The sequence below is a fragment of the Schistocerca serialis genome, chromosome 11 (assembly GCF_023864345.2).
Source record: "Schistocerca serialis cubense isolate TAMUIC-IGC-003099 chromosome 11, iqSchSeri2.2, whole genome shotgun sequence".
Lineage (NCBI taxonomy): Eukaryota > Metazoa > Arthropoda > Insecta > Orthoptera > Acrididae > Schistocerca > Schistocerca serialis.
Genome location: NC_064648.1, coordinates 39175299 through 39194308, shown reverse-complemented (window position 1 = coordinate 39194308; position 19010 = coordinate 39175299). Strand labels below are relative to the sequence as shown.

General features: G+C 34.4%; 1 protein-coding gene across 2 annotated transcripts in view; it reads right to left on the bottom strand.

Moving 5' to 3' along the window:
* LOC126427372 (histone-lysine N-methyltransferase eggless-like) overlaps positions 1–19010 on the bottom strand; it is a 377652-nt gene that overhangs the window by 19649 nt on the left and 338993 nt on the right. For both annotated transcript variants that reach the window (XM_050089720.1, XM_050089721.1), the window contains exon 21: positions 2472–2649. In XM_050089720.1, coding sequence (XP_049945677.1) covers positions 2472–2649 — 178 coding nt within the window. The remainder of the gene's footprint in view (positions 1–2471; positions 2650–19010) is intronic.

Below are 19010 nucleotides of genomic sequence, written 5' to 3'. Positions count from 1 at the left end.
TATACATGATAACAGAGAATGACTGGCTGCCATCCTAAAACACACAGAGTATTTACTATGGCAGAAAAAGTTTCAAGATTCACAGCATGGTTTTTAATGGCTTGAAGATCACAAAGCTGTTGGCATTCATTGTGAAATTTGTGCTCTTTATGGGTCAAATGTGATGAGTAAACATCTTGTGTGTCACTGTTGCCATTTGCTTTAGAGTGGTAGGGTAAATGTTCATGATGATAGCAAAGTGCCTTTCCTTCTATAGTCAATAATAAACTGATACAGAAAATTGACAAAGAGTCTTGTATTCTGACATTTCATGGTATCTCAACTCTCTGAAGATTTCGCTGTTTTAAATAAAATAACACTAGTCTAAGTTCGGTGTTCTTTGTGTTCCAAAACTTTGATCTGAAAATCACAAAATTCAAGAGATGACTGCCTCTTTGTACTTTGCCTTTTGTTACAAAGTGGGAGGATAATCTGTACAGTACATAAGTGTGCCTGGTGATGCACCATGGCTTTCTATGCTAATGTAGAGATAAAACAGCAGTCAATGATGTGGAGTCATATACCACATGACCAAAAAATTAAAAAAAAATAAAAATAATGCCAAATTCAGCCAGACCAATTAAGGTTGTAATTATTGGGTTGTTAAAAAGTCTTGTTTGTGTGTTTTATGGAATGTGGGAAACAATAAATTATGATGTACACTGTGATGCAGAAAACTGAGGAGAGTCATTCAAAACAAGTGTCACAGTTCTTTCATGATTGGTGTCATGTTTTATACAGAAATGCTCACAACACACTGCCCAGCAAACAACAGAATTAGCATGTCATTACTAGTACAACTTTTTGTACATCTGACTTACAACCTTGACATGGCTCCAAATGCTCTTCACTTCTCTAAGCACACAGATATTTATTTATTTATTTATTTTATTTATCCATTCATTGACAATAAGTGATTTGGCTCCCAGTGCTATCACTCTAGTTAAGAAACCCAACAAGGGCTCTTAGCAACCTCAAGTGGCAGTATTTTATAAAGAGGGAATTTGCCAACTAGTTAAGATGTAGGATACATGCTTAAACATAAACAGTGATTCTGTAGAGAAGTGATACTATTTTCTAGTTTTAAGATTTTTCTAATAAATTTGCCTTAAGTATTCAAGTGCTACTTTTTACTGTCTAAAGTCCACTACTTTTCAAATAGTCTTTGAATCAATTCCACAAGGCAAATTGTTAAGAATATCCAGGTATCACAACAGAAGGTAACAATGTACAATATTCCTTTGAATAACTGACAAAAGAAGATCTGTGAGCTACCAAAGATTTAAAGTTTGTAAGTATCTCAACTAAGTAGGTGTTTTAAATTCTGCCTGGACATTTGGCTAAGATGGAGCTTTGGCTACTGGGTCTATAACCTATAAAATTTAAGGAGTTACTTCATTGAGGCAAACAGAGTACTGTTACATTATTCTGTTTAATTCCCACTTTCCTCCATAAACAAGGCCCTTTTCACTGCTTCCCCTGTTTCTTTCTTTCTTTCTTTAACTATTTTTAACACACTCGTGTCTTCAGACTTTTCCAATCTTTTTTTCCATGCACACACATATACACATGACTTACTTATACATGCTCACTGTAGTGAACCCAAACTACCAAGAGTTTAGTTTTAAGTGTAACTGACCTGATAGCCACACAAATTGGCATGTCATTTCTGTGATTCAGAGAGGTGTGCCAGCCCTGCACTGAATCCACCCAGTAGATTAACAAAGAGTTGGAGTGACAGCCATCCTGGATATGGAATTCGGCAGTTTCCCACATCTGATTAGGTGGCTTGTACTACATTCTTACATGATTTTCAAACATTTAAATACTTTCTCAAACTTTCACATGGGATAACATTGGAAACAGACATACAGGATACACTAATTCCCTCTCATTTCATCTGAGAGAGGAGGGGTTAGCAGGAAAGGCATCTGACAGGATAGTCAGGCTGTGTTTACAAGGACATGAACATGAAAATACAATGTACAGGGTGGTTTACTCCTCATACGTAGCTCATTTACTTTCTTTTTTGTGAAAACAGCTTCAAGTGGGATGCAAAGTGGCATATTGTTGCTATATAAAAGGTATTTACTCTAGACTGAAGTGTGATACAATTCTTCTTCCAGCAAAACAGTTTTGACATATTGGTTGCATTTCATATGCAGTAACATAAAGTACACAAAATGTAAACTATATAATGACCGGACTTTTCACTGGAAACTGTCCAAATTACATGTGGTAGGCCTTTTTAATTTCAAACATTTGTAACACACACACACACACACACACATACACACACACAGACTCACTCTCTCTCTCTCTCTCTCTCTCTCTCTCTCTCTCTCTCTCTCTCTCTTTCTACTCAGTCCACAATATGCTTTAGATTAGAGTTGAAAGTGATACTTATCCATACTTGAGAGCAAATTACTTACAGTGTCTCCCACTTTTTCTGGAAGTACAAGCCCAGCATATAAACAGATGAAACCGCCTTTTGGTGTGTCATGAAGAGTCCGTATTCCCCATCCACGGTTAGGAGTCATGAAAACCTGAATCTTACACTTCATGGGAAGTTGAACCAGCCTGTTAAGGCAAGTTGATGAGCACTTACATCTGAAAATAATAATGACAATAACATTAATGACAGAATAATGAACAATAAGATATTGTTACTGAAAGAACTGAATATCCCATGACTAAAAGATGGGGACTGAGGAGACAGTTTAGAACAAAATGGAAAGAGGCACTTGCTAGTTTCAGTGGTTATTGTTATCTAACTCTGTTTAATGCTTTCTTATGCAATAAAATGTTATTTAAACATAGTTAGCAAGAGAGAGACATTAAGAGTTGAATGTTTTGATAAACATAAAGCTTACTTTCAATGGTGCCTGTATGCAATTTGATGTGTCTTCTTTACTGTAAGTAGCAATCTGTGTTTTCCTACATTGTTGAATTCCTACTGAACTTTCCATTGTTTAAAGCTTACTTCTTTTAGTTATAAAACATTCAGAAGTTCTCTCAGTTCTTACATATAGCATTCTTTTCAGGGTAACAAATGCACAAAATAGGAACACAATTTTCAAACTACAGGGAATAATAACCAGAAATAATTGTCAAGGTCACTATAAAGATCTTTTAAAAACATGGGGGCATTTAACTGCACAATGTGAATATATTTACCACAGTTGTACACACTGGTAATTACTGCTCAAACAGCGCTATCCATTTACCAAGAAAGAATAAATATGTAACTCAAGACACCATTTTCTACTAAGGAATAAACCTGTACAATAAATTATCAAAGGAGATCAAAGAAATTACTAAAACAGACTTATTTTAAAAGGCAGTTAAAAGTACCCATTAAATTACTTAGTTAATATCCGTTAAATTACTTAGTTAACACTTTCACATGTGTTTGATAAAAAATGTGATGCAAATAGTTAATAATAATGATAATAAAACATCAAACATTCCACATAACACTTTCCTCCTATATTTCTTCTTTTCTTTTCTGGAAAAACTTACTCCCAAAGCTATGCCATGAATAATACTAACACATTATCCTCTCTGTGAGCTAAATATGGCACTCATTATAGACGGATACTCACTCAGTTTTTTTAGCTAGCAAATGAGGAATTGGAGTGCACAAAATGATCACCACATAGTGTGTGTAGTATTATGAGACAACGTGTGTCTAGTGTCTGTAGTTAGCATGAACGAGAAATAAATGGAAAATGTTTATGGACAGTATTGCATTAGCCTTCTTCACTATTAAGTAACTTATTTGCAGACCAGTACTATACACTAGGGATAAACTAAATGAGTTAATACTGTTTTAAACAGAGTGGTCTTATATTCAAGAGGGTAGAGGTCATCATCCAACCATCCTGATTTAGATCTTCCATTGTTTTCCCAAATTATTTAAGCAAATGATGGAGATGGTTCCTACCATAAGGTCATGGTGAAATACCTATTCCATCCCTATCATACTACACCTGTAAGTCTGTAAAAGTCTGCAAATACGAATTTCTTTATTTTTGTTCTTCTTAAATTATAATACCAAGACATGTGCAATATCCTTGTAAAAGGGATGTACAGATGTCTAATACTACTACTACCACTACTACTACCACCACCACCACCACCACCACCACCACCACCACCACCACCACCACCAGACTTTCATATTCCCCGGTAATGCCAAATGAATACTAAATGAATCAATTAGGCTGTTTACACAATAACAGGTAATACAGATACAATATGGGTGGTTGTGATAATGGTGATGAATTGACGTATACTCATGTGTTTGAGGTGCACTTATGAATATTTCTGTGCTCAAGCAAAATAATGATATCTTCACACTTTTATGAGACTTTTGACTAACAAAAATACTTAAAATGCCACTTGAAAGTAAGTTCCTTGAAGCCTATGATAAAAATCATCAGTCAAACAGATAGGATGCCATCAGCAGCAATAAAGGTAACACAGAAACAGATATCAAGTATTATTGCAATTTCCCCATAATCATATACTTATATCATTTATCAATGTTGTTTCTTTTGTACACAATATCTCACTTATTACTTAATCACAATTAATGGCTGAAACACCATTTTCAAGATTTTGTTCACCACTAATGATCAAAAATACTCAAATAGTTTAAAGTTATTGCTGTCATTAAAATAAACTTTACTTTGAAAACATTTTTATAAATATATAGAAGGTGCCATTTATTGAAAATCTGTTTAATTAGCATGCACAACAGCTGTTGCAGTTGTTTAGATTCCTTATCCAAGTGTTGGGAGTTGGGTTGTTTGGGGAAGGAGACCAGACAGCGAGGTCATCGGTCTCATCGGATTAGGGAAGGATGGGGAAGGAAGTCGGCCGTGCCCTTTCAAAGGAACCATTCTGGCATTTGCCTGGAGCGATTTAGGGAAATCACGGAAAACCTAACTCAGGATGGCCGGACGCGGGATTGAACCGTCGTCCTCCCGAATTTATCCAAGTGTGTTTATTCACTATTTCAGTCATACATGCCATCTATTGACAAAATAATTTTACTATTATACACAACAGTGGTTGGAGCTGTTTACTTCCTTAATCAAGCACTGTGTACTGCAGGAATGAACTGAGTCACATCATCTCAGGTAAGTACTATTTACTTTTGTAATTTAATTTATTTTACTTTTAATTCATCATTATAGCATTTGCAACACAACATTATACTTCTCATAACAAAACAGCAAGGCAACTTATGAGAAGCTAAACAAAGAACAGAAGGCATCAGGCAACGAAGTAAGAAATAAGGTTCTCAATTGGTATTTCATCAACAGGGCAGGAGGTTCTGGTAAACCTTTTATTTACAGAACTTTGTGTTAGACAATTGAACATCCACGATGGAATCTCTGTATCACATTGTAAGAGGTGAAAATGAGATTGTTTTAACTGTTGCATGGGCAGGTACTGCTGTCAGTATCCTACTAGAGGGACACATACCATACTCAGTTTTCAGGTTACCTGTTCCCATCTTGAACACATCAGTTTCATAGATCTACCCTCGCAGCAAGGATGCACAACTTCTCTGTGATTCTGATCTCATCATTTGGGACAAACCCTCAGGGGTTCCCAAAGACATGCTAAGTGTTGCCGATAAACTTTCAAGGGACACTGTGAATATTATTGCCCCTTATGGATGCAAAATAATTCTGTGTTATGGAGATTTCTGTCAAATATTACCCATTTCTAGACATGCCTACAGACAGCCATAGTTGAAACTACAGTTAATCAATCACTCTTATGGTCTCATGTTAAAATTCATAAGTTGACACAAAATATGAGGGCAAATGTTGGACCTATTTTCACTGAGTGGTTACTTTAATTTGATAATGGCTATTTAGAAAACGAAACAGATTACTTCAATGAAGTAATCAGAATTCCTAAACAATCATTTTTTGAACGTTTCATGTATTTTAGTTCACCTATACAAAGGTTTAGTTAACATACATAAGTGCACACACTTGTATAAATTGTGAAGGTGAGAAATTATTGTTTTTTGTTGAATAAACAAACTAATGCTACATACTCTGGTTCACAAAGGGATATTACAACTTACTATCTTCTGGTGAATAACAGCTTTTCTCTATTAATAAATGCTTAACTTTATTCTTTAAAGCATTTAAATTAGTTCTCTTGAGATCAAATGGAAGTCTGTTATAAAAGATGGTTCCTATTGTATGTGTATTTTGGTCTGCAGCCTTTGGTTTTTATTTGGAATTCTCTGAAAGTTTTCCCTTCCCAGTCTTTTGTACCTATGTACATTACTGCTTGTTACATTATAGTCTGGATTTTGTTTTACAAATATTATTGCCTGCAGGATGTACATAGAGTAGATGGTTAGTACATTATACTTTCTCAAGATTTCTCTACAACGCTCACCTCTGTTTACTGTAGCTGCCACTCTTACTGTCTTTTGTTTGTAGTCTGAAGAGCCTGTCTGTATAGACACCTGGTGCTCCATCCCATATCTCAATAGCATACTAAAGATATACTTGTCTCATGCTATCATGGTCCAGGAAGGTGAGGCCCGTTTAGTAGGTACACATTTGTACTGATTTTCTTACAAATGTGCTCTCTATGTTCTTTCCATGACAGGTGTTCATCAACAACTATATGCAAAAAATAGTGTTTGTTTGTGTAGGTAAGGAACAATGCAGGTCTAAACTATTTATGTTCTGATTACAGTTAAGCACAAATTGCATTGTCACTGTCTTCTCTTTAGTTATGAGTAAATCATCTGCAGTAAGACAACTGGACAGAAAATTACAATTGATTTCATTATGGTTCATAGTAGTTTGATTATCATGGCCACAACTGACAAATGATATATCATCAGCATAGCTTAGAACCTTGCAGTTTTGGGGTTCAATTACATAGATAATGTACACAGGAAACAGAAAAGCCCCGAATACTCTTCCTTGGGGCACAACACATTGCACTGAAGTATATTGTGGGTTGATTTGGTCATTACCAACTGTTCATTCCTTTTATAAGTTAGCGTGACACACAGTTTCCTGTCTTTCGGATAGGAGGTCAGTAGTTATAAGGCTACCCCTCATAACCCATATGCTTCTAATTCATGCAATAAAATTGTATGGTTATCAGTAACAAATTATTCACTTATATCCAGGAAGGGCCTGTTACCTCATCTCCTTCATCTAGTTTGTTTAATATTTGATGTATAAAAATTGCTACTGCTGAAACTGTTACAGTAGATCTTCCTTTCCTAAAACCATATTGTAGATTGTTAAATAGATTATGTTTGATGAAATATGCCTGAAGTTGATTTAATATTACTTTCTCTAATAATTTTCCATGCTCTGAATTTATTTCCTTTTCATATACTAGTAGGATTTCAGTGATTTTCAAAAGATCAGGGAATTTTTCATGATAGAGAGAGATACTTATTAGATGTGTCAGAGGATTCACTAATTCTACTCTAGATTCCTATAGCAGCTAAGGTGAAATACCATCTCAACTAAAAGACCTTTTAGCTTGAAGTTCTGAAATGACTGCTAGGAGGTCCCTCTCAGTAACGCCATACATGACAAAAAAAAAAAAAAAAAAAAAAAAAACACTAGCTAGTATTGAAACATTAGTAATGCTGGTTTTATTACCACCACCATTCAATCCCACAGAAATCAATGAAGAAAATGTTTTGCAGTTGTATCTAACAGCGATTATATATCCACAAAATGTTCACTGTACAATAGTTCATAAAGGATATATCATTTCCAATTTGCTAGCTGGAGAGGCAAAGGCCTACCTCAGTTATGATTCTGTCCAAGTTGAAGAAATAAACAATATTCAGTTGCATGCCATAAAATTCTTGAACTCTATAAATCCATTCAGTTTACCACCTCATCTAATGATTTTACAAAAAAATGATATTAGCATGTTAATTAGAAATATTGATGCTAATCAGGGATTAATTAATTATGCAAAATTAGGTAACTTCTTAGGAGAGTATGTCATCACTGCTAAATTCATTGACTCCAATAAAATGTGGTCATGTCCTGCATTAGCCTCACACTTTCTGATCCAACCATGTGCTTCCAAATGATAAGAAAACACTTCCCAATGATATTTGCCTTCAGGAATGACCATTAATGAAGTACAAGGTCAGATGCTTCAAACAGCAGGATTGTATTTATCAGAAAAAGTTTCTTCACCTAGACAGTTATATGTGGTTTATTCATGAATTCACAGTCAGTGACATTTATGTCTGTGCTAAAGACACATTCAGCCAAAAAGTATAACATGATCATATTATAACTGCTAATGTAGTTTTCAAAGAAGTTTTGTAAAATAAACAAGTTTTGAACAATAAAATTAATGGGGGCAAAGACTATATAGATTTTTTTACAAGAGACAAACAATTGTTACTATTATTCAGAATATAATACTTTTAACAATAAATACTTGCATTCACTTATTTCTCAATTACTGTACTATATCAGGATAAGTGTGTGAACTATTCGCATGGGTCAACTAATATCCCACATCCAATTTGTAGTATTTCTGGTAGCAATTGTTGTAACTTTAACTTCAACATTTTAATGAGACAGTTGGTACCCATAGCAGCTGCTCATATCTGCCACAGCTTTTACACCAGATAAACCACCTTATAGTGTGTGACTGCAAGTGTATTATACTTTCTTGTCAATCCTGCACCCCCCCCCCCCTTCCTTCTCACCAGCCCCACCTTGACCCATCCTGCTTTGTTTGTTGGATTTTACCACTTTAACAGGGCAGAGTGCAACAACACTTAATATATGGACTTTCAGGTCAACCAGTAATTTTTCTGTAACTAAAATATTAGACAGAAACACTGCTAAGAAATAAATTGCAATACTTTTCACGTATAAATTGTAGTATATCCTGGACTATGATTTTGAAAATGGATTACCATTAATGAGCTGTAATATCTGATGCAGAACTAAAACTTTAAATTATAAATTAATCATTTTATAATTTCAATAATGTAAAATAATTCTTATGAATATTGTGTGTCTATTAAGAAAAAGTGACAGTGAGCACACAAATGCAGTCTTTGTAGAACCATACAGTATTATTTCAGTCTTTGCCATGTTCAGTTTTGATTTTTTAAGTCCTTACAATGTTTGTGAAGAGTGGTATAATTTTGGTTTTTATCACTACATCAAAATGGATGCCTTGCATACACGGATTTGTAGTTAGAGTTATACCTTCATGTTCCGATATGCAGAAAACATTCTCAGCTATGAGAGTTACATCTATGGCAGAGTATGAACAATGAGTTACCTCACAACATAAATGGACTAAACTAAATTGGCATATTTTGATTAATTTGGAGATACAAATTGGTGTAACATGATGGTTGTTCAGTGAGGTATATGGGAGGAAGTAGTATGTTTAATGCTTTTTGAAACATCAATTTTCAGAATTTTACCAGAAGACTCTGTGATGTAAAATGTCTCTCTCCAGGTATGTGTGTCAGGAGTGGTCAAGTATCTCTGCAACACCTTAACACTGGTTAAATAAATTCTTGACGAAAATGTGTAGATCTTCAAATTTTTTCTAGTAACACTATCTGATAAGGGTCTGAGATTTATGAGCAATAATCATGTATCAACTGGGCAAGGATTTAGTAAACAATCACATCCACAGATGAATTATAGTCTCTTACAATTCTTCAAATCACTTTGGTGTCTACCAACTAAATAAGTTTTGTGAGATCTTTAAACTATAAATCACTATGGGAGCATACTCACTAGATGTTTAATAGTTGTGATTCACCACTAATAGTGAAACAAATTATGTTTGGGATGATGTGTCACTCCCTATAACCAGCACATTATTGCTGTACATTTTCCTGCCTTTCACAAAAGTATTTATTTATTTTTTAAATTTTTTAAATTTATTTATTTATCCATCTGTAGACAATAAATATAGTATGTATGTTGTCCAAAAGTACAAGTAAATTTATGGGAAACAATTTATGGAAAAGGAACATCCAAATTTTACATTAAGTAGTTCAAAGATAACACATACAAAATAGATCAAAAAAATGTTCCAAGAATAATACTTGGTCATACAAGACACAGTAATACAACTTTTTATACATGTATACTAACAGTATTGTAACTGCATAGTCTGTTTGCCGTAAGGCTTTACTTTTGTCTTCCATAAACAAGAAGCCCTTATATTCACTACAATAATTCAGTAAAGATTTTACCACACTCAACAGCTGTTTATCAGATATAGAAAATTAACAGAAACTTTAGAGAATGAAAGACAGTACTTTCAGTTTTGCCTTAATACAAGCATTATCACAATTATTTATTGGCCTAAATAGTCATTTACCGAGTGAAAACATTGTTCAAGTAGAAATTTTTTAAATTCTACTTTAAATCTTTTTTAATCTTTTAACTTTCTGGTGTTAGCTGGCAGTATGTTGTAGAGTTTTGTACCAATACGGCTCACACGCCTTTGTTTGTGTGTCTTTTTTTTCCGCTGAGTATGGAGTGCCGTGCTATTTCAGGTACTGTAGTTATGAAAGTTGGCATTTGTCTGAAAATCTGCAAGGTTGGCCCTCACATATGAAACACATTTGTATGTATGTATAAGGAATGTATTGTTAGAACTTTAACTTGTTGAATACGGGTTTGCATTGTGTCTGTGGATGACTGTGTGTTATTATTTGGATAGCCATCTTCTGTAACAGAAAGATTTGTTTTAGATGGCAAGTTGTGGAACCCCAAAATATTATTCCGTATGCTGCAAGAGACTGAAAATAGCCAAAATATGTCATCCTGGCACCCTCTGCAGTACAAACAGTTGTAATAATTCTAAGTTCAAAACAGGCTGAGTTAAGTTTCTGCATAAGTTTCATTACATGGTCATTAAAATTAAGATTTTCATCTACATCAATCCCCAGAAATTTCGTTTATACCACTCTCCCTATGGCGTTGTCAACCAACAACAGATCAAGATTTACATTTTGATGTATTTTCTTAAACTGCATATAATTTGCTTTATTTGTATTTAATGTCAACCGGATTGCATTGACCCAAGTGTGGGCATTCTTTACAACTTGATCAGTAGTTGTTTGCAGCAATTGCTTTGGTGCACCTATTATCACACTAGTGTCATCTGTGAATAGCATGGCCTTTGCTGCTCCATCTGAGGTGCAAATTTCATTTATGTAGACCAGGAACAATAAGGGACCTAGAATACTGCCTTGTGGCACTCCTATTTCCACTTCTTTTGGATCTGATACTAAATTTATTTTGTGGTTGGTGGAGTCCTACAATCCATGTTCTGTTTTGTAGGTATGATTCAAACCACTTTTTCCCTGTCCCATGAATACCTAATGCTTCCAGTTTTTTCTAAAAGAATGCCATGATTTACAGTGTCAAATGCTTTGGAGGGATCTAAATTTATTCCTATTACACAATTGTCTTTTTCTAGATTTTTGATTATTTGATCAGTGTAGCACATTACTGCTGTCTCTGTATTTTTACCTACCTGAAAGCCATACTGATTTCTATTTAGTAACTTATGATAATTTAGATATTTGCTGATACTGTGCATAATTAATTTTTCTATTGTTTTCGACAATGTCGGAAGGTGGGATACTGGCCAATAGTTTCCTACCTTATGCTTGTTCCTGCTTTTGAAGAATGGCTTCACTTTTGACATTTACATCCTTTCCAGACCCATGCAGTATATCAAATCAGAATTTCAAAGCAGTGCGTTCAATTAACAATATAAATATTGCAAACTTTAGGGAAAGCCTACAGCAGCTAGACTGGGATGAAGTGTATAAGGAACCCAATGCAAACTTGAAATATAACTTATTTCACGATACATTTTTAAGGGTATTTGAAAATTGTTTTCCTAAGAAAATAGTTAAACATAATTCCAAGAAAACATATAAAAAACCTTGGCTAACTAAAGGAATAAGAATATCTTGCACCGTAAAAGAGAAAAGGTATCTAACAGCAAGAGGGAGTACTAACCCCGAAATTGTTCAATATTATAAAAACTATTGTGCGGTACTAAGAAAAGTAATTAAAAAGTCCAGAAGCATTTGTATCATGTCTGAGATCAGTAACTCTGATGATAAAATAAAAGCAATTTGGAATATTATTGAAAGGGAAACAGGGCAATCAAGAGCACAGGAAGACTTTAGTGCCATAAAACTGAACGACAAGTGTACTAACAAACAATCAGAAATTGAAAATATTTTCAATAATCATTTTTTAAATGTTGTGGAGAAAATAGGATCTAGATCTTCACTAGAAGAGGCAAGGCTACTAATAGAAGAGGCCATACCTGTGCAGTTTGAAACAACTGTATTTCCACCAACCTCTCCCTCTGAAATCAGTAAAATAATAAACTCTCTGAAAAGTAAAAGCTCTTACGGAATTGATGGCATTTCCAGGCTTGTTCCCCACAGATAAGTAGGATTCTCAGCCACGTATGTAATAGCTCTTTGGAGCAGGATGTTTTCCCCGATAGACTGAAATATGCCATTGTAAAACTATTGCAGAAAAAGGGGGATACGTCGGATGTCAACAACTACCGCCCAATCTCTCTTCTGACAGCTCTATCAAATATTTTTGAGAAAGTAATGTATTCAAGAGTAGCCTCCCATATTTGCAAAAAAAAAAAGTACTAACAAAATGTCAGTTTGGTTTTCAGAAAGGCTTTTCAACAGAAAATGCTATATACACTTTCATTGATCAAATATTAAATGATCTGTATAACTGGACATCACCCATTGGTATTTTTTGTGATCTCTCAAAGGCCTTTGATTGTGTAAATCATGGAATTCTTTTAGATAAGCTACATCATTATGGTTTGAGGGGGGCAGTGCACAAATGGTTTAATTCGTACTTAACTGGAAGAATGCAGAAAGTTGAAATAAGTGGTTCATGTAATGTTAAAACAACAGCTGATTCCTCAAACTGGGGGGGCTATCAAGTACAGGGTCCCACAGGGTTCGGTCTTAGGTCCTTTACTGTTCTTGACATACATTAATGACTTACCATTCCACATTGATGAAGATGCAAAGTTAGTTCTTTTTGCTGATGATACAAGTATAGTAATAACATCCAAAAACCAAGAACTAAATGATGTAATTGTAAATGATGTTTTTCACAAAATTATTAAATGGTTCTCAGCAAACGGACTCTCTTTAAATTTTGATAAAACACGGTATATACAGTTCTGTACAGTAAATGGCACAACTCCAGTAATAAATATAGACTTTGAACAGAAGTCTGTAGCTAAGGTAGACTCTCTTTAAATTTTAATAAAACACAGTATATACAGTTCCGTACAGTAAATGGCACAACTCCAGTAATAAATATAGACTTTGAACAGAAGTCTGCAGCTAAAGTAGAATTTTAAAAATTTTTATGTGTGTCCATTGATGAGAGGTTATACTGGAAGCAACACATTGATGGTCTGCTGAAACGTCTGAGTTCAGCTACGTATGCTATTAGGGTTATTGCAAATTTGGGTGATAAGAATCTCAGTAAATTAGCTTACTATGCCTACTTTCATTCACTGCTTTCGTACGGCATCATATTCTGGAGTAATTCATCGTTGAGTAGAAAAGTATTCATTGCTCAAAAACGTGTAATCAGAATAATTGCTGGAGCCCACCCACGGTCATCCTGCAGACATCTATTTAAGGATCTAGGGATCCTCACAGTATATATATTCACTTATGAAATTTGTTGTTAATAATCCAACCCAGTTCAAAAGTAATAGCAGTGTGCAAAGCTATAACACCAGGAGAAAGGATGATCTTCACTATGCAGGGTTAAATCTGGCTTTGGCACAGAAAGGGGTAAATTATGCTGCCACAAAAGTCTTTGGTCACCTACCAAACAGCATCAAAAGACTGACAGATAGCCAACCAACATTTAAAAATAAATTAAAAGAATTTCTAGAAGACAACTCCTTCTACTCATTGGCTGAATTTTTAGATATAAATTAAGGAGGGGGGGGGGGGGGGGGGGAACCAACTTAAACATTAATGTCATGCAATATTTTATGTAATGTAATATCTTGTACAGACATCTTTTATTAACCTGACACGTTCCACATCATTACGAAGTGTCGTATTCATGATCTATGGAACAAGTATTAATCTAACCTAATCTAAGCTAATCTAATCTACTCCCTCACTAAATGATTAGTTGGAAAAGTATGCCAAGGGCCTTGCAATTTGTGCAGCTGTCATTGTTATGACATAAGCCAGCACCTCATCTACTCCTGCTAATATTTTAGGTTTTAGGCTTTTTAGTACTTTGAACACTTCATGTTCATCTGCTGGATCTATCTTCATGCTACAAGCAGCTTTTGGAAAAATCAGGTTTTTCATGGTTTGTAAATTTTGAGCTTAATGACATCGTTGAATTTATGAAATAATTGTTGATGTAATGCGGCAAATTTTGTTTTTTGGTATTGACATTATCTGTGTTTTCGAGAATGATATCCAGGTCTTCGCATCTCTTTCCTGTTTCAGTCTTCACAACAGCCCATATGGCTTCTTATTTGTTGTCAGACTGTCTTATTAAGTTGTGATAACTCAAAAATTTTGCCTTGGAAATTAGTTTTTGATATACCCTCTTGTAATTCTTAACATATTCTATGAACTGTGGAACCACAGATGTCTTCAATTTTGAATTTAGTCTCTTTAGAGTTCCACAAGAAGTTTTGATGCCAGATGTGATGCAGGAACTTGGAACTTGGAACTTGGCCTTGTATTGTGATGTGATTGTTGTCAGCTTCTTCGCAAAGCACATTTCGAAACATCCCATGAAAACTGCAGAAAAGGTGTTACATGTATCATTCGTATTTGTTAGGGACAGTACTTCTGCCCAGGACTGGCTAGTTAGGATATTTGTTAATTCTACACAGTTTTCAGTGGAAAATTTTCTTTTATACTTTAAGTACACTTACTTTTCTTGCAGTGGCATTGAAGGAATTTTGAGGAAAGAGCATTATGGTCTGATAATGCCAAATCAGCATTTGTTACTTCTACTTCTGTAGATCGTAAATTTGAAAATGTATTGTCTTTAAGACTTTTAGTATTATACATTATTCTTGTTGGTTCATGTATGTGTAGAAACAGATTGAAACTACATAATAGATTTAGGATTGATTTTCTAACTTACTTTCATTTGTAAGATTTATGTTGAAATCCCCACAGACATCTACGATGGCTCTTTCAGTAAAAAGAATGTTAAGCAATGTTTCTAATTGATTGATGAATATGTCTGTATCCCCAGTAGATGGTCAGTATATTGCTATGACTACAACTTTTCCCTGTACTTCATACAACTGTACACATGGCGCTTCAAAATGATTTTCCACACTCAATTATTCAGCTTCACAATTTCTTTTGTACCTGGTACTTGATTTAGTAAGGAAAGATAAACCTCTGTTTTTGGCATTTTATCTACAATACTGACTTGCCAACTTATATGGATAAATATTAATGATAATTAATGCTGGTGAGAGGGCACTGGCAGTGTGTTGCTTGTGGATGCGACTCTGGCCTCTCTTGCAACAGGCACACTTGATCCAGTGTCTACTAATTGATCTTCACACTTCATCTTTGCCGACCGGTGTGCTGGTGACAGCTTTTGCCAGCAAATACACCATGATACATTATCACAGATAACATGCTACATATTCTAGATTATGCCTATGACAATACATTTTCTATACTGTGCTGTAATCTGTGATGCAAAACAGCTATTTTTAACTGTAAGTTGATAACTGTATAATTTTCAATCATATCAAATAATACTTTTAATTATTGTGAAGCTATTTAAGATGTATTGGTAGAGTCAGTCCAGTAGTAGTTAACCATTGTCAAGTATATTTGTGGTTTTCAGTCTGTAGAAATTTTGTGAAGACTGGTATAATTTTACATTTTATTAACATCAAAGTGAAGGCTTTGCATGCATCAGTTTTGTAGTTAGAGCATTTTTTCGAGATAAAAATGCTCTCTGCTAACACATTTACATCAGCAGTGAAGTATATATGATGAGTTACCACCCACAAACTTTGGACAGAGATGGAAGTTAAGTTAAATTCAAGTAAATATAAAACCTACATTGACTATTATTCTTAAAAAGCTGCTAAATCCTTATCTCAAAAGCACACTGGCATATTTCTGTAAATCTGAAAATACAACTCAGGATTGTTATGTATGATGGAGTACATTGACTCCTACTGAAAATGTTGGACTCTTCACTCTAAGAGGTCTTCTTAAGTTTAGTCACAAAGGATAACTACTTTAAAAAAAATTCAATTCCACAGTATTGCAGTGCAGTGATTAGGTTGTGTGCAATTATTACATCAATATGAACAAACAACAACCAGTATTAAACAGTGGCATAGGAAGTGAATTACGGTATAATACAAGCTTTAATTGGTCAAAGAAAAGTTGGAAGATAATGCCTAACTGTTCAAAATTAGGGAAGTTTTCATGCTCTGAACACTCAATTACGAAAATGACAGGTATAAGGCAAGAAGAAAGCAAAAACAGCGAGTTAGACTATGAACTAAAGAAACAGAGTCAACAGTTTAAAAAAATTAACTAAGTAATGTGATGCACTGTACAATATGTGTCTTCAACAGTGAACTACGTAACAGAACTTTTCAACAAAGAATTAAAAGGTGTACACTTAAATAATGGTACTCGCGATGCAGAGATAAAAAAGGATCTTAACAAACTTAAATCCATCTTTGAACTAGAGCAAATTATTTAACTGGGTAGTTAAATACTCATCAAGTGGCAGAAGAACACACACATAAAAGACAATTGTAACTGCTGAGCTTACAGAGCCAGTGGCTCCTTCTTCAGACAAAAGAGTTGACGGGGAAGGAAGAGGTGTGAAGAAAAAGGACTGGAGAGGTCTAGGAAAAGGGGTAAATTTCTAAAAGTCACCCTGAACCGTGGGTCAGGGGAGACTTACCATACGGGATGAGAAGGAAAGACTGACTGCTGGGGACTGCCTCAGATGAGATTTGCAAATCTGAGAGCTTAATGGTGGAAGACAGAGTAATATGAAGACAGAGATTATGGCTTAAACATCAAGCATGAGTTAATAAGAGTGAAAAACTATGTGCATTGTATGTAACAGAGATGCGAGCGGGGTGGTAAAAAATAGACAGGAAAGAACTAGAGCAGAAACATTTCTATGACTGTGTTGATGTAGTATAGACTAAAATTGTAGAAGTAAGATCAGATTTCATAAATAAAGCTGATAAAACTGCAAAAAAGTTTTCAGAATATTATGAGACAGAAAGTCAATTCTTGAAATTAGAAATAGTTCCTATGAAACAGAATCTCAAAGACAAACTTGAAACTTTCAAATATACAGCAAATAATCAAATTTATGTAATCAATACCATGTTTTTGGAAGTACAAACTACGACTACAAATGTAGATGCACAAAAAATTAAGGCGCATCACATCAGTAGAAAATTTGTTGAATTACAAGACAATTTTGCTTTAAAAAGTTTTACTGTAGGTGTGTGGTCCAATGTACCTACTAAAAGTGTTCCTGGAGACAATAAATTACGCCCCATTACACAGGCTCATATATAAAGAATAACAGTGGAGGATACCAGATGAATAAACTTTATTTTGATATGGAATTTTGGGAAGCAGTGAACATTAATGTGTGTAATGATTGAAAAATTAGTTATATTTGCAGTAATGAGGTAGAACTGGATGCCTAAGTATTCATGAATTTCATGGTCAGTCAGATAATGAAGCATTGGATAGACAAGAGGTAGCTGATAGTAGTTCTGATGAGCTTGGAATAAATACTTTCATCAACAATGAGTGAGTAGAAGTCATGTGTAACTCTGTTGGTTCCAGTGCTAATGCTCATGATTTTAATAATAATGTACTAGGGACAAAGAAATTATTTCTGTTAGTTGTAATAGGATTAATGAATAATTTGAAAATGATGATGATGATGTGGGTAGAGTTTGATAAATAATTAGATAGTATGATTTATGTTACTATTAAAGAGAAAACACTGGAATATTGTGACTCAAGTGATATAATAATAGTAAATGAGAAAGTCAGAATGCTGATAGGAAGGTATATGAGAATCAGATTTTGCCGTTCAATATTAGTAATGTTCAGGGATAAGAAATAATATAAAAAAGAGTGTAAGCAACGAGATTTTGTGAGTTGTTGGGATAACTACAATAGTAATAACAAAATTACATCTCACTTGAAAGTAGTTTGTGAAAAGATGCAATTAATTTTTATAGTTAAGGGTGACATAGTATACCTGTTTGTGCTGTGCATCTAGAAGAGGAAGTATCTACACATAAAAATGATATGAAAAATGTCCATTTCAAGGAAACTGAAGAAGATCTATTATATGAAGCAAATGAAAATGAATGTGTGGTGAGGGGAAAACCTTACAATTTTATTCAAATTGACAACTTGGAAGGTAACTTTTTAATTGACACTAACAGTCCTATTTGTGGGATTTCTGAGAGATTAAGAGACAAAATTAAGCATAGGAAACTTTGTGGACATGACTGGGGTAGGGGTTGGAATAAGGGAGGGTGAGGGGAGGCTATCGGAAGACATAGTAAGGTTGTAAAGAAATGTGTTACTTTCATTTAAAGTTGGTAATGTAGAAGTAACACAGAGGTGTCTAGTAATACCAAAAAAGTGTAAGAATGCCTCTTTGGGGATGGACTGGATTGTGATTTTCATTGTCAAACAAAGAATTAATTTTTACTTGCCCCAAAAGTTGAATTTCTTCTCAAACTAAATTCATTATGTTTCATTGTTTAGAGAGTAATAAATAAATTATGGGGGAAGGGTACCTATGCAAATGATTATACGTTAAGAGAGACAGGTTGATGAA